At 38.2% G+C, this 13,267-nt stretch overlaps 2 protein-coding genes and 1 long non-coding RNA gene across 5 annotated transcripts; all 3 read left to right on the forward strand.

Annotated features, from left to right (window-relative positions):
• Positions 1–1,063: 1,063 nt before the first annotated feature.
• On the forward strand, positions 1,064–6,674 carry LOC134198426 (sushi, von Willebrand factor type A, EGF and pentraxin domain-containing protein 1-like). Of its 3 annotated transcripts, none has more exons than XM_062667820.1 (19): positions 1,064–1,142; positions 1,298–1,385; positions 1,438–1,650; positions 1,709–2,338; positions 2,415–2,852; positions 2,908–3,078; positions 3,141–3,326; positions 3,393–3,560; positions 3,908–4,084; positions 4,154–4,345; positions 4,410–4,595; positions 4,649–4,822; positions 4,887–5,072; positions 5,125–5,298; positions 5,361–5,534; positions 5,593–5,784; positions 5,842–6,018; positions 6,079–6,466; positions 6,535–6,674. In XM_062667820.1, the coding sequence occupies exons 2-18, from the start codon at positions 1,313–1,315 to the stop codon at positions 6,393–6,395; spliced, it is 3,828 nt and encodes a 1,275-aa protein (XP_062523804.1). In that variant the 5' UTR covers positions 1,064–1,142; positions 1,298–1,312; the 3' UTR covers positions 6,396–6,466; positions 6,535–6,674. The 3 variants fall into 3 exon arrangements, with proteins under 3 accessions (XP_062523804.1, XP_062523805.1, XP_062523803.1); XM_062667821.1 differs by having other exon boundaries at positions 1,075–1,385; positions 6,079–6,303; positions 6,364–6,466; XM_062667819.1 differs by having other exon boundaries at positions 1,075–1,385.
• LOC134198427 (vitamin K-dependent protein C-like) lies at positions 6,539–8,323 on the forward strand. Its single transcript, XM_062667822.1, has 2 exons — positions 6,539–6,834; positions 7,393–8,323. Exon 2 carries the CDS (start codon positions 7,479–7,481, stop codon positions 8,166–8,168), a length of 690 nt encoding a protein of 229 aa, XP_062523806.1. The 5' UTR covers positions 6,539–6,834; positions 7,393–7,478; the 3' UTR covers positions 8,169–8,323.
• Positions 8,324–10,729: 2,406 nt separating this feature from the next.
• Positions 10,730–11,984, forward strand: LOC134176593 (uncharacterized). Its single transcript, XR_009969292.1, has 4 exons — positions 10,730–10,807; positions 11,000–11,068; positions 11,122–11,325; positions 11,389–11,984. It is a non-coding gene; the product is annotated as an uncharacterized LOC134176593 (long non-coding RNA).
• Positions 11,985–13,267: the final 1,283 nt, after the last annotated feature.

Consider the following 13,267-nt stretch of genomic DNA (forward strand, 5'->3'; position numbering starts at 1 on the left):
GCTGCCGCTGCTGCCGCTGCTGCCGCTGCTGCCGCTGCTGCCGCTGCTGCCGCTGCTGCCGCTGCTGCCGCTGCTGCCGCTGCTGCCGCTGCTGCCGCTGCTGCCGCTGCTGCCGCTGCTGCCGCTGCTGCCGCTGCTGCCGCTGCTGCCGCTGCTGCCGCTGCTGCCGCCGCTGCCGCTGCTGCCGCTGCTGCCGCTGCTGCCGCTGCTGCCGCCGCTGCCGCTGCTGCTGCCTCAGTAGTCACTTCATCATGTCACCAGGCACGTCCCACTCCCTGCACTTCCCAGTTCATACTTCACACTTCAAACTTGCTGGACAGAACTGACACTCCGGAGAGTGAGGCAGTTGTATGTTAGTTCCTTGCCCAAAGGAATTTATGTATGTGGCCCTCCCGCACTCAAACTCTGACCCGAAGGTCCCGAATGTTGCCAATCTCTAACTGCACACTCTAACCAATTGAGCCACATATATGTATACATACATACATACATACAGACAGACAAACAGACAGACGGACAGACAATACACACAACAATTGTAAGTTGTAAGTGTACATATAGATAATAATTTAAGTAAAACTGGACAATGTCAAGCAATTACTATAATCACGGACAAACTGCAGTATAGGATGGTGACTTGTCCAGTATACGCAAATTCGTCAATTAAACAATGAAATTGACAAAAACGCGATTGTGGAACAAGTATTCCGAACAATTTTCAAGGTTTTCAACTGAAAGCAGAATGTGTCAAGGCAAAAATCATCCATTTATATTCATGCTCAGGGTTACAAATGGACTGCTAGCCCACTGTTTGGTTTGCGGTCAGAGCGGATAAACTAAGGCGAAAACTATTACCACCTATTTTGATATTGGTGGAGGTTGGATGAGTTGTTACAAAGATATGAGAAGGCACATACTAAACCATGCCCTTCAGCTAGTTTGTACATGTCATTCGCACCATTGTTTGCTCTGTGGTTTGCTTGGGTTCACCTGCCACACTCACCTGATGAGCGTTACATACGTTTGTCACTTCCACTCAGGTGATTCTTACCCGGATAACCAGGTCATTACATCGTCCTTACCTTGATCAGCGGTCGAACATCAGCTCAATTACAGCTTAGTCGTCGAGTTTGTTTGTTAATGTAAGTCGATGTGTGTTGCTACGCCCTTGGTAGTAACTACATGAGCTGTGTCAACTGTATCTGCTGCTGCATGCTGTTCTAGAAGCTTAGCATCAACATGTAGTGTATAGTCGCTGCAACAGTACGTAAAAAACGATAGAAACATTTGTTCTAAGAGTTTACAGGAAACAATGCTGGCGTGGGTGTGTGCTTCTCTGTTGTACTCTTTGTTGGTTACGTCAGTTACGTCATCGGCAGAAACAGGTTTTCTAATTTGAGTCAAACATTGTGTGATTATAAATTTAAGTAATATTAGGTATCTACTTTGCGTGCTACAATGCGGTTGACAATGGAACAATGTTTGTTGGTTCACAGTCAATGACTGAAGGAGGAGAAAAATGTTCAGCATTAGATGGTGAAAACAGAATTTATTGCAGAAATCCAGACAATACTGGTTCCCGTCCTTTGTGCAAGACTGAAGATCAAGGCAAAGTAAAACAGCAAGCATGTGCTATAGTGTCTTGTCATGGTAAGTATGTGGTTCCAAAGCACAATACACTAATTAAACGATAGAGTATGTCGTATAGGATATTCTATCAATTTAAAGAACGTCACGCCATCGGCGTCAAAGCCAGTAGTAATTGGTGGTCACATACATGGATCAAATTTGGCCAAAGATGGACGGCTTGGTACCGTCTTGACTGACTGCTTTATTTCATCTCTAAAAGATATGAATGCTTGGTGGATGGCAGATTTGGGGAACGAAATAATCGTCAACAGTGTTGGCTTTCATGTACTAAAGCTTCAGTTCTCTAACAGAAATATTGAACAGATCCTAGTAGAATTGTCAATTACTAAAGATAATTTGTTTTCTCCATGTGGCGATCCATGGAATCCAAAGATGTCAACAGATGAAACTGCCTATCGCAGATGCGCTCCGGACAGCGGAATTTGGGCAAGATACGTTCGTATCAGAAGCACTTTTGATAGCAACAGCTTTTCTACGCTTGTTTTGTGTGAAGTGCAAATAAACAGTGGTATAGTTCCTTCACAGTGCAGACATCGAAATTTACTCTCTAACCAAAAAAGCACTTTTACGAAAATTACGAAAGAAGAAGGGTTGGAGATTCAATGCCAAAATGGATATTGGCCTGGATTGCCACAACAACTGACTTGCCAAGATTCTGGCTACTGGTCTGAATTTAGTTGTAAGAAAGGTAAGAGTTAGAAAAATCTTACAGCTATTTGTACTTTCGTCTTTTTTATTTGTAATATTATCAAATTTTGTGTTAGTGGAAAATTTAGACTTAAAACAAATCATTAAGAACATAACCCTCTATCCGACCGTTTTTCAAAGAGGCGAGAAGGCAGCTGTAGCAAAAATCGCAATTGACGGGATTAAACCTACGGATCCTGGAAAAGAGAGTTTCTGGTACTGTGCATCATCAACCAGGTCATCACATAGTAGACTTCAAGTCCTGCTTTCAAATAAATACAATTTGATATCAGTTAAGCTCTATCTCCTGAACTACCGACGAGAGTGGCAAAACGGATTGAAGGTGATAGTTTCAGATGAAAAAGGTCAAGATCATCAATGTGGGAAAATATATAATGAGAGTCAAGGACAAACCCCAACATTCGATTGTGACAAAGGAGTTATTTCTTCCTCTCTCCGACTACAGAGAGAAAACAACTTTTGGCTTCAAGTATGTGAAATTGAAGTTGCGGCGAGTGAGTTGATGCAATGCATATTTGTGTGATGTCGTCGATAAAGTCTATTCTGCAGTTACCGAATGTGAAAGTCCCCCCGTAGTAAATTTCTCCATGCGCTCGTTTGAATCAGTATCAATTAACTCAAATGCAAGCTACACTTGTGTGCCAGGTTACTCACCAGCGTCTCCTCAACGTATTACGTGTATGACTTATGGCAAATGGTCTTCACCTTTACCTGCTTGTGGTGCGAAAAATCTCTCGTTTCTAGCAGAATGAGTATACACACTGGTTTTGTAATCTGAACAGAGCCTGTTTCGTGTGATGCACCATCAGCTAGAATAGGAAACGCTTTTGCTACACAGTCGGACAAAACGAAAAGTCAATTTGGAAGTGTCGTCCAGTATAATTGTGATAGAGGTTATGAAAATGAAGGTAACAACGTCCAAATTTGCAGCTCGAATGGACAATGGCAAGGAAAGATTGTTTGTAAAGGTACAATCCTAAAAATGGTCAATATTTTTATTAGGTTGAAAGCATTTAATATTTCTCGCGCTACAGTTTTGAATTGCACTTCGATGCCTCGACTAGAAAACGGCCAGATACAAAAAAGTGGACTGGAGATAAACTTTTTGTGTAATGCCGGGTACAAACTATTAAATAGCCACAACGCTTATTGCCAGAAAGGAAATAAATGGACATATATAAATGGAAAACCAAGATGTGAAGGTACTACTTAATGAGTGTGAATGTTTCTGTAGGTGTCCCTGTGTGTGTGTGTGTGTGTGTGTGTGTGTGTGTGTGTGTGTGTGTGTGTGTGTGTGCGTGTGTGTGTGTGTGTGTGTGTGTGTGTGTGTGTGTGTGTGTGTGTGTGTGTATGTGTATGTTTGTATGTTTTTTTAACTTAATAAAAACAAAGCACGTTTTAGCCAAGTGAGACAATTGCCTACCTGCCAACATAAGAATAGCAAATATTCAATATTAACTTTTGTTAAATCATTTATCTGTAATGTTCATAATTTATATATATATATATATATATATATATATATATATATATATATATATATATATAGCTGTATCGTGTGGTCGACCTCCTTCGCTACTGAATGGGAGATATGAAGGACACGTATTTAGGTACGGAGCAATTGCACGCTACCACTGCAATGTCGGATACTGTCTCGTTGGGACCAATACCTCCATTTGTTTGAAAGAAGGTTATTGGAATTCAAACACACACAGAAAATGTCAAAGTATATATACAACTACCAAAACTGAAATGCCATGCTCGATAAATTTATATTTGTATTGACTGGTTATAGTTCTTAAATGTCCTAATTTACAATCGATATCAAATGGTTCAGTTTCGGAGTCGTCAAACAATTTGGGCGGAATGGCTACTTACCAATGCAAAACTGGCTTTGATTTGATTGGTTCTCATACAAGATCATGCCAGGAAAGTTCATCAGCGCATTGTACCTTGATATGGACTGAAAATCCACCAACATGTAGAGGTTATCGAATAAGGCATTAATACTACTTGCTAACGTTCGAGTTGCTAGTGAAAATTGTATTTAGCTAAAGATTGCGGCGATCCGGGTGTCATTAGTCGTGGAAGAATAGCTGTGATCCAAGGAGACGGAAGGCGATATCCAAGTTACATCCAGTTTATATGTAATCTAGGATATCAAATTGTTGAAGGCACAGAGTTTATGACATGTTCAAGTTCACAAGTGTGGAAAGGAAAACGGCCAAAGTGTCAACGTAAACGGTTACTAACTTACACTAGAAATAAGTTTAATTGCTATATATTTCAGCTGTTTATTGTGGTGAGTTGGAACAACCCAAGCATGGCGAAATTATAGGCAACAATTTCTATTTTGGAGAATCCGTGAAGTTTTCTTGCAATAGAGGATATATGATGATAGGACAAGAGACTTCAACTTGCGAGGCGTCTGGTACATGGACCAATAGGTCACCCAGATGTATCGGTACAAAGTGCTGCTTAAGACTGCCATTTATGGCAGTCCTTTTCAGTTCGATTGTGTCTTTTAGAAACGAGATGTTTTTCAATTCAAAGACAGAAACATGGGCGTGTTGTTGGAACAGGCAACCAAATTGGCTCTGTCCTTGCATTTCAATGTACTCTAGGATATGCCTTGAAGGGATCTTCAAAACTTCACTGCGTCCAAATCAAAAATTTACCAGCGAAGTGGAATATGCTAATACCGAAATGCCAAGGCATATATTAAACTCTTTGCAGTTTACAGATAAAGTATAAGATGTTTTGCAGCAATTCGGTGCGAACCCTTACAGCCTCCTGAAAACGGGTTTATCAGTGGTAGGAGTTTCACGTTTCCGAATTTTGTTGTTTATGCATGTAAACAAGGATACAGACTTAGTGGAGAATCAAAGCGTAACTGCAATGCATCTGGAAAATGGAAAGGATTAGCGCCAAATTGCCAACGTGCGGAAGCAGTTGTCACAAACCTTTCCTTACTGCAACTCTGATTCAGTGTTGTTGTCTAGGTATTACCTGCCCACCAATTCAAAACCCGCTAAATGAAGAATTGGTTGGCGATGATTTTTCTGTTAACTCTACAGTTCAATTCGTTTGTAAAGCCGGATATGCTGTGCGAGGTTCGTATACGTCTACATGCTTGCTGCAAGGAATGTGGTCACATGACCCTCCAACATGCCAAAGTTGGTTGAATTTTTTGCTTTTTACTTCAGTATTAGAACAAAATGTTCTCTTAAATAGATATAAAATGCGCAACACCACCTATTCCGAAGTTTGGTAAAGTATTTGTTTCGCAAACTCATGTCCGAAGCGTTGCTCGGTACTCTTGTTCAATTGGGTACAGGCTCGTTGGCGTCACTCACAGGCAATGTACACGAACATCTCAGTTCACTGTGGAAGCCATGTGGAGTGCTAATTCTCCCAAATGCATTCGTAAGAAAAGCATTATAATACAAATCATTATATATTTACTCAACGTGTATTACTTAGCTGTGAGATGTTCTACACTACATGCTCCACTAAACGGAAAAATTGTTGGTGATAATTTCCATTATCCACATTTCGTGCTGTACTTGTGTGACTATGGATACCAGATACTATCTGGTAACAGCACTAGAAAATGCAACGAATTAGGAAAATGGACAGGCATTGCGCCCTTGTGCAAAGGTGTGCAATCACTCACAGATAAATTTGATATCAACCAACAAAAGTTTATTTTGTTATCAGGTATTTGTGAAGTTGCAAGACTTAATTGTTCAAACGCTGAGATTTGTGCGGCTGACAGCGACGGCAGTGCAACGTGTATATGCAAATCTCGGTCTGATTGTCCATTAGATGTCAGACCAGTCTGCGGTTCTGATGGGCGAACTTATATAAATGAGTGTTTAATGGAAGTGGAGGCATGCCTGTTTGGATCAGATACATTGAGAATGATTAGTCAAGGAGCGTGTGGTAAATTGCAATACTGCAAGATAAATATAAAAGTGACAAAATATTTCATTACAAATGTAGTTTTCTTGTCATGTCTGCCATTCAAATGCTGATTGTATTGAAAATACCAATTGCAGCTGCAAACCTCGTTTCGTTGGTGACGGAACAGAATGTTGTTTTGAAGGTTAAGTTTAACTCAATATTTTGGTAATTCGTATAAAATTTAGCAGCAAACTTTCAACATTGTTCTAGAATTAACCAACCAGGTGGCGTTACTTGGATCTGCAGCATGGTTCGATTGCCAAGAGTTGTGCGATCTTCCTTTTAGATCTACTCAATGGTACTTGAATGGTCAACTTCTAGCCCACTTGGATAGTAAATCTAGATTTGCAGTTTCAATAAACGAACGAGGACTTTCCATTACAAAACTAAAGTTAGAAGATGCTGGTCAGTATACATGCAAGGTGTCCAGCGACAGGACTACTTACGAACGTCATGGACATCTGGATGTCATCGATCCAAGCAACCAATTTTCAGCAATTTCTCAATGTTGTAAGATTCATTTAAATTTAACTTTTTCTTTAATAGAGAAAAGGTTTAAAAATTAAAAAGCAAAATTAATTGCACAGCTCTAAATTATTTATTTGATTATTGATACTAAACATAGTAGTTAAAAACATGTGAAAGTAAGTCAACAAATCAACCTTTGTAGCAAACAATGAAATACCGATTGACATAATCAAATGTCGTATTAAATTGAATTTCTAAACGGCACGATGAGCATTCGTAAATATTACTATTGTAAATAGAATTATTTAATGTAAACGCGGTAATATGTTAAGATCTGCGACACCAGCTTTACGCTTGCACGAGTTTCAGCAAGTGAAGAATCATTGTGCATTTTGTAATTATTGTTAGAATAGCAAACAACACATGCAGCTTGCACGTCATGCATGATTACATGCGAATACCGCGGAGTGCGTTTCTCAATTATCATTCACATTCAATTGAGTAAATAGTCGTTATTTCTCGCTTATATAATTTACGGTATATCATCTGCAGAGTATAACAGACATGCAGCATTTTTTAAAATATTTAACTTGTATGCAGCATCTGATTGTGGGAAAAGTTGTGCTAGAAAGCCATTTGTTGCTGGAGGCGACACGACTAGTCCTGGTGAATTCCCATGGCAAGCAATGCTCTGTTCTCCTCGGTTGGGACAACATTGTGGAGGAGTTCTCATTTCAGAGAGATGTGTGCTAACAGCAGCACATTGCTTAAAGTATCAGAGCACTAATAGAAAGACTATCACAGTTTGCTTGGGCAAACATTGTGGCAATTGCTCCGAATCTGATTCTTTATCCAATTCCGTTTGTTTCAATTCTTCGTCGATAATCATACATCCAAATTTTAATCAAACTTCTTTCGATCATGACATCGCAGTTTTGAAACTTGCTCGCCCGGTTAATTGCAATTGTCGAGCGATCATGCCAGTGTGTCTACCAGACAAGGCAAGAGATTCGTCATACATCCGAGCTCAACAAAACGGCATCGTCACTGGATGGGGTCGCGTCAATTCGACAGTCAGTAGATCTAGATGTTTACGTAAAGGCGACGTCAGGTTAAAATCTCGCCGTCTTTGTCAAATAAAGCATCAAGGTTACCAAATAACTGAACACATGCTGTGTGCTACTGATTACAACGGTGCCTGTGAAGGAGACAGTGGCGGACCTCTGGTGGTAAAGAACAGAAAGTTTAGAGGTCGCTATGTGTTGGCAGGAGTTGTGAGTTGGGGAATCGGTTGTGGCGAAAAGACAAAGTTTGGAGTCTACACAGATGTGATCAGTCATCTTGACTGGATCAAGTCTACTTGTGGCATCAACTGATATATTGCAGTGTATAGAGATTTTCTCCATACCAAGGAAGACAAAGACATTTTGATATTTCTTTCCGCTTGTTGCACGTTTGCATTCGACTGTTTAGACGTAGAAAATGTTACTGAATCGTCAAAACAAGAATATAGCAAAGTATTCGCAAAGCAGGAGTACTGGCTGCATAAATTATCGAAATTGATGATTGTCCCTAAAACGACTCCATCAAGTATCTGGTAACTTTCTTTATTTGGGCCAATACATTACAATAACAGGATGCGGTTGAAAAACAGGAAACAGTTTAGAAATTCAAATAATCTAACGTCTAGTCTGCAGTCATGATCATTTCTTTAGGTAATATTTATTATTATTTTAGCACTGCTTACGTACAGTAATGGATTAATCTCAATTCTGGCGCTGTCGCCAAGCTTTAATAACATGTTTACCAAACCCTTCTTTAAAATTTTCTTTTATATTTTCCAGTTATCTGCAACCCAAACTAGATTTGACTAGTTGGTATTGCATATAAAACAAATGTGCAGTAGCAATAGTCGGCCTAACCGTTTATAAATACAATCAAAGGTCTTAATACAATAGATTAAATTTACTAACAACATTGATTTGTGCAATGTGATGTGTGGCTGGATCTACGAGACCGCGGTCTGGATCGCGAGCAAGACGCACGGTACCACTTTAACACCGGCAAACTTACTGTCCATTCGTACTCCAACATAAATTTCACGGTTATTGGAAAAGAGTAGAGCCAGCAAAACACAATTTTCTATATTGCTTACCTCTTAACAGTATTGTTTTCTTGGTTGTTTTCTTGCGTAAATTCCACAATTAATTAACACATCACACTCACCGATATAGTGTGCATCTTCTTGTCGCTTCTCATTGCTTGTTTTCCATCGGATAAAACGGCTCTTCAGGAGTTAAACACCAGGAAGGTCAACCACAATGAGCATTTACGCTGCCGCAGTCCTCGCATATAATATGATATATATATATATATATATATATATATATATATATATATATATATATATATTGAACCACCTAGGACATCAATGCTATACGTAAAATCAAAGTGGCTACATCACCGTTTTTCAAAGTTTCAGTATTTTATCTAAGACTTTGTTAAAAAATGTAAATTTAGTTGTAATCCAGTAAAGCCAAGTCTCTAAAAAAGTAAAAAGTAAAATTATGCTATTATATTTTAAGTATTTAAAATACAGAATTTGATGTGTAACAACCATTAACTTGTAAAGAGACTATTTACTGCTACGTTGGTAAGCCGCATAATTATGTACAGGGTAACGACATGAATCACACTGTGATGATGAGTAAACATAAATAGTATCAATGATTTCAAATTTTTATAAAAATAAACAATCGTTGCTTGCTTGATTCACTTTGAACATCTTTTACTCAGTTAATAAAATAGATTTTGTGCTACAACCAACCTCGGTATCTGCGTACTTGGAAAAATATGTTGCTTTTAAAACAAACTCTGCTTAGAAATACACAATATTGATCCTATATCTCATTCGTTGTTTTATCGACTTGTTTTCATTAATACGATACACATATAGTATGCCTCAAATGCAAGCTCAGTTAGGAAAACGTGACAGTAACAATATGTTTTAAAACGATCTCAAGAATTGAGTGGCAAACTGTTTTCCTAGTCAAAGTTCGTAGGTGTGATTTAATATGCAATTGACAAGATATAATGAGTCTTGAAAAACTAGAGGATGTTCTCGAGATTTTAGATCTCGACGACGTCAATCACCTACCTATAGCAATTTAATGTACTCATACTAAAAAATTGCAAAGTCTAGTTATTCGTGAATATTAAATAGGCAAAATGCATAAATTATAAATTATTTTAATTAAGATGCTAGTTCAAAATAATTATAAACTACCTTGGATAGGCAGAATGTAGGTATTCTAATGCGCATAAAATACAGGGTACAGTTAATGACATATTCAATGCTCGGTGACTATCAACCATTGAGATGGTATCAAATGAGTTCAAATATATGTATATATATATATATATATATATATATATATATATATATATATAGCACTGATAAGAACAGTTTTGCCGTCTTATTCAAATAAAGAATATTTGACACAGTCATCAGCAAAAGATTTGTTGCTACAGGCTATCCGCCTGCTTTAGATAAATGTGGTTCTCCTAGTAAGAGTTAGGTGCAGTGATATGATATCTCAATCGTCGTTCTATCTAACTCGACAGTTCTTTAAATTTCTAATTTTCTCTAAAATACAAAAGTAGTAATTATTAGAAGTGACCATATACTTTCATGTAGAGTCGTAGGCCTGATTGGGTTGCAGTCTTCAGTTTGGCAGAGTTGCCTATTAGACAATTAACAAGACATATAATTTCAAAAAGTGGCTACTTTATAGTTTTGATTTCAGGGACGCTATTATTAATTAAAGATTTTAAAATTTGTCAAATTTTGAAAGCAAAGTGTACTCCTGCTGCGACAGTGAGACAGCATGTGTATCACGCTAGATATCAGATATCACAGCTTGCATACCCGGATTAGGAAGTGTTGGACTATAGTAGACGAACGGTTGACAATCGGGTAATTTAGACGTGGATTATTAGAACAGAGTTCAACAAGGTAGGCGACGTATAGTACAGCTACACAACATCAATAAAGTACAGGGAAACCTGACGGAATGTCTTGCATGTCGATTCTCGACACAAACACGTCCGCTTCCTAACCCAGATTGCGTGTCGTTTACGCCCTACGTTGATTTACAATGCTAGAAATCCTAAATCAAATGTTAATAACATATTTTATATCTTCTAGGTATGTAGTTGATTTGTGCGTGGGCGGTGGTGTTGCAATATTGGTTCATCACGTCAGCTGCAGAGACAGGTAGATAGAATATAAAACTAAATGTATTTTCAAATATTCATCACAAACACTAGGTGCCTACTTTGCTTGCTACAATCCATCTGACAACGGAATGTCGTATATTGGTCCAAAATCAGAGTCAAGAAAAGGCAACAAGTGTTTATCACAGACAAACGGTGAAATCTCTTATTGCAGAAATCTCGACAACTCGTCATCATGTCCTTAGTGCAAGACAAGTAACAGCAAAAAGGAAATCTGCGATGTAGATTCATGTTATGGTAGGGCTGTGTTTATAATTAAACTTATACGTTGTAATTGTAATATAATCATATTTTGCATAGGATATTCCATCAATTTGAAAAATGTTACAACGCTTTCCTCTCGACCGCTCACGAGTCAGGAAAACCCTTTCTATTAAGCCTTGCTACAGATGGAAATGTAGGAAAAAACGGAGACAGTGCTTTGTAACAATGATGCGAAATAAGATTGCTTGGTGGAGGGCAGATTTAGAAAAGGACATTGTCATCAAGATTGTCGGATTATACGTCATAGACCCGTGAAAAAGTGTTGAACAAATTTAAATTGAACTTTCCAGGTCTAACAATAGCGATTTATATATTTCCTGTGGAGACCCATGGATACGCAACACTTCAGTGGATGTTATTGGCTATCGCAAATGTGCCGTTGGCAATGCAATAAGAGCACGGTACGTCCGTGTAAAGAGCAGTTTGAAAATTGACGGTATATCTGTACTTATTTTGTGTGAAATGCAGATAAATGGCGGTATTACACCTATAAGACAGTGTAGACATCGTGACTTTCTCTCAGACAAAGCTAAACCCTTTAGCAAAACTTTACGCAAAGATTCGTTGGAAATTCAATGCAGTAAAGTCTACTGACCACGTTCAGTACAAAAGTTGACGTGTCAAAACTGTGGTTACTGGTCGATACCGGTGTGCAAAAAAGGTGATATCATAAACATAAAACTTTGTATTGGTTGCTATTGGTAATTTTTCATCGCTCTGTTAGTATCTCTACTAAACTTGAAGACTAATACCAAACATATTGAGCTTTTACCAGGAGTGTTTAGTCATGCAGAAGGAAATGCTGTGGGCCTAAACGCAATTGATGTTATTGTACCTGGTAATACTGGTGGCGAATCTGGTTTCTTGAAATGTGCATTAGTCAGTTCCTCACGTTCCAGTCAACTTCAAGTATTTCTTTAAATCAATATGTATTAATGTCAATTAAGCTATATCTTCGAGACGGCAAAAATCGACAAAGCTGGCAAAACGGAGTGAAGGTAATAGTTAAAGACAGCAATGAGCAAGAACAATAATGTGGAGAGACATACAACCAATCTTTTCAAGGCTAGAATGCTTCTTCTAGATGTGGAAACGGAATTCTTTTTTAATTTTTTCGCCTTACAGTTGACCATTGTGGAACGTCTTCTTCCACACGACCTATTTAAGTATGTGAAGTGCAAGTATTAGTAGGTAAGTTTGATAGTATACTGAATGCTGATTCAAGGTTCTAATATCTATTTCAGTTAGTGAATATGGAAATTCTCCATTATTTCGTTTTGCTTGGCGTGCCATCAGGTCATTATTGATCAATTTAACAGCAACGTATATTTGTATGCAAGGATATTTTTCAACAACTCCTCAGACTATTAAGTGTCTCAGTCATGGCAACTGGTCGTTGCCATTACCTTCATGTGCATCAGGTAAAAGAACAAAAATTTACCGCATTCCTCATCTCCATGTTGTTCTGAGTAGTTGGTTTATGTGACGACCCACAAGAAAGATTGAATCACACATTCACTAAACTATCGAACGATACACAACGACCTATAGGCAGTAAAGTCTATTATACATGCAATAGTTGTTACGAGAAACAAGGAAAAAACCAACTAATTTGTAATTTAAACGCCGAATGGGAAGGACAAATCAATTGCAATGGTAAATATTACAATCGTTTGTCTTGCAATTCTTTTCAATTTTTATCTTATTGTAAATTTAAAATCCAGTCAGATGCCTCAGTTAGAAAACGGAGTTGTAAATGGAAATAGATACAATGCAAAATTTTCATGTTTTTATGAGTATGGACTAATAAACGGCGGCATTGCATTGGAAAAAGCAGCACGTGGAGATATCCTAATCAGTGACATACATGTCAAGGTACCTATGCCATTCAAGATTCATATTACGTTACCCAAAA

This window comes from Corticium candelabrum, chromosome 2 (assembly GCF_963422355.1).
Source record: "Corticium candelabrum chromosome 2, ooCorCand1.1, whole genome shotgun sequence".
Taxonomy (NCBI): Eukaryota; Metazoa; Porifera; class Homoscleromorpha; order Homosclerophorida; family Plakinidae; genus Corticium; species Corticium candelabrum.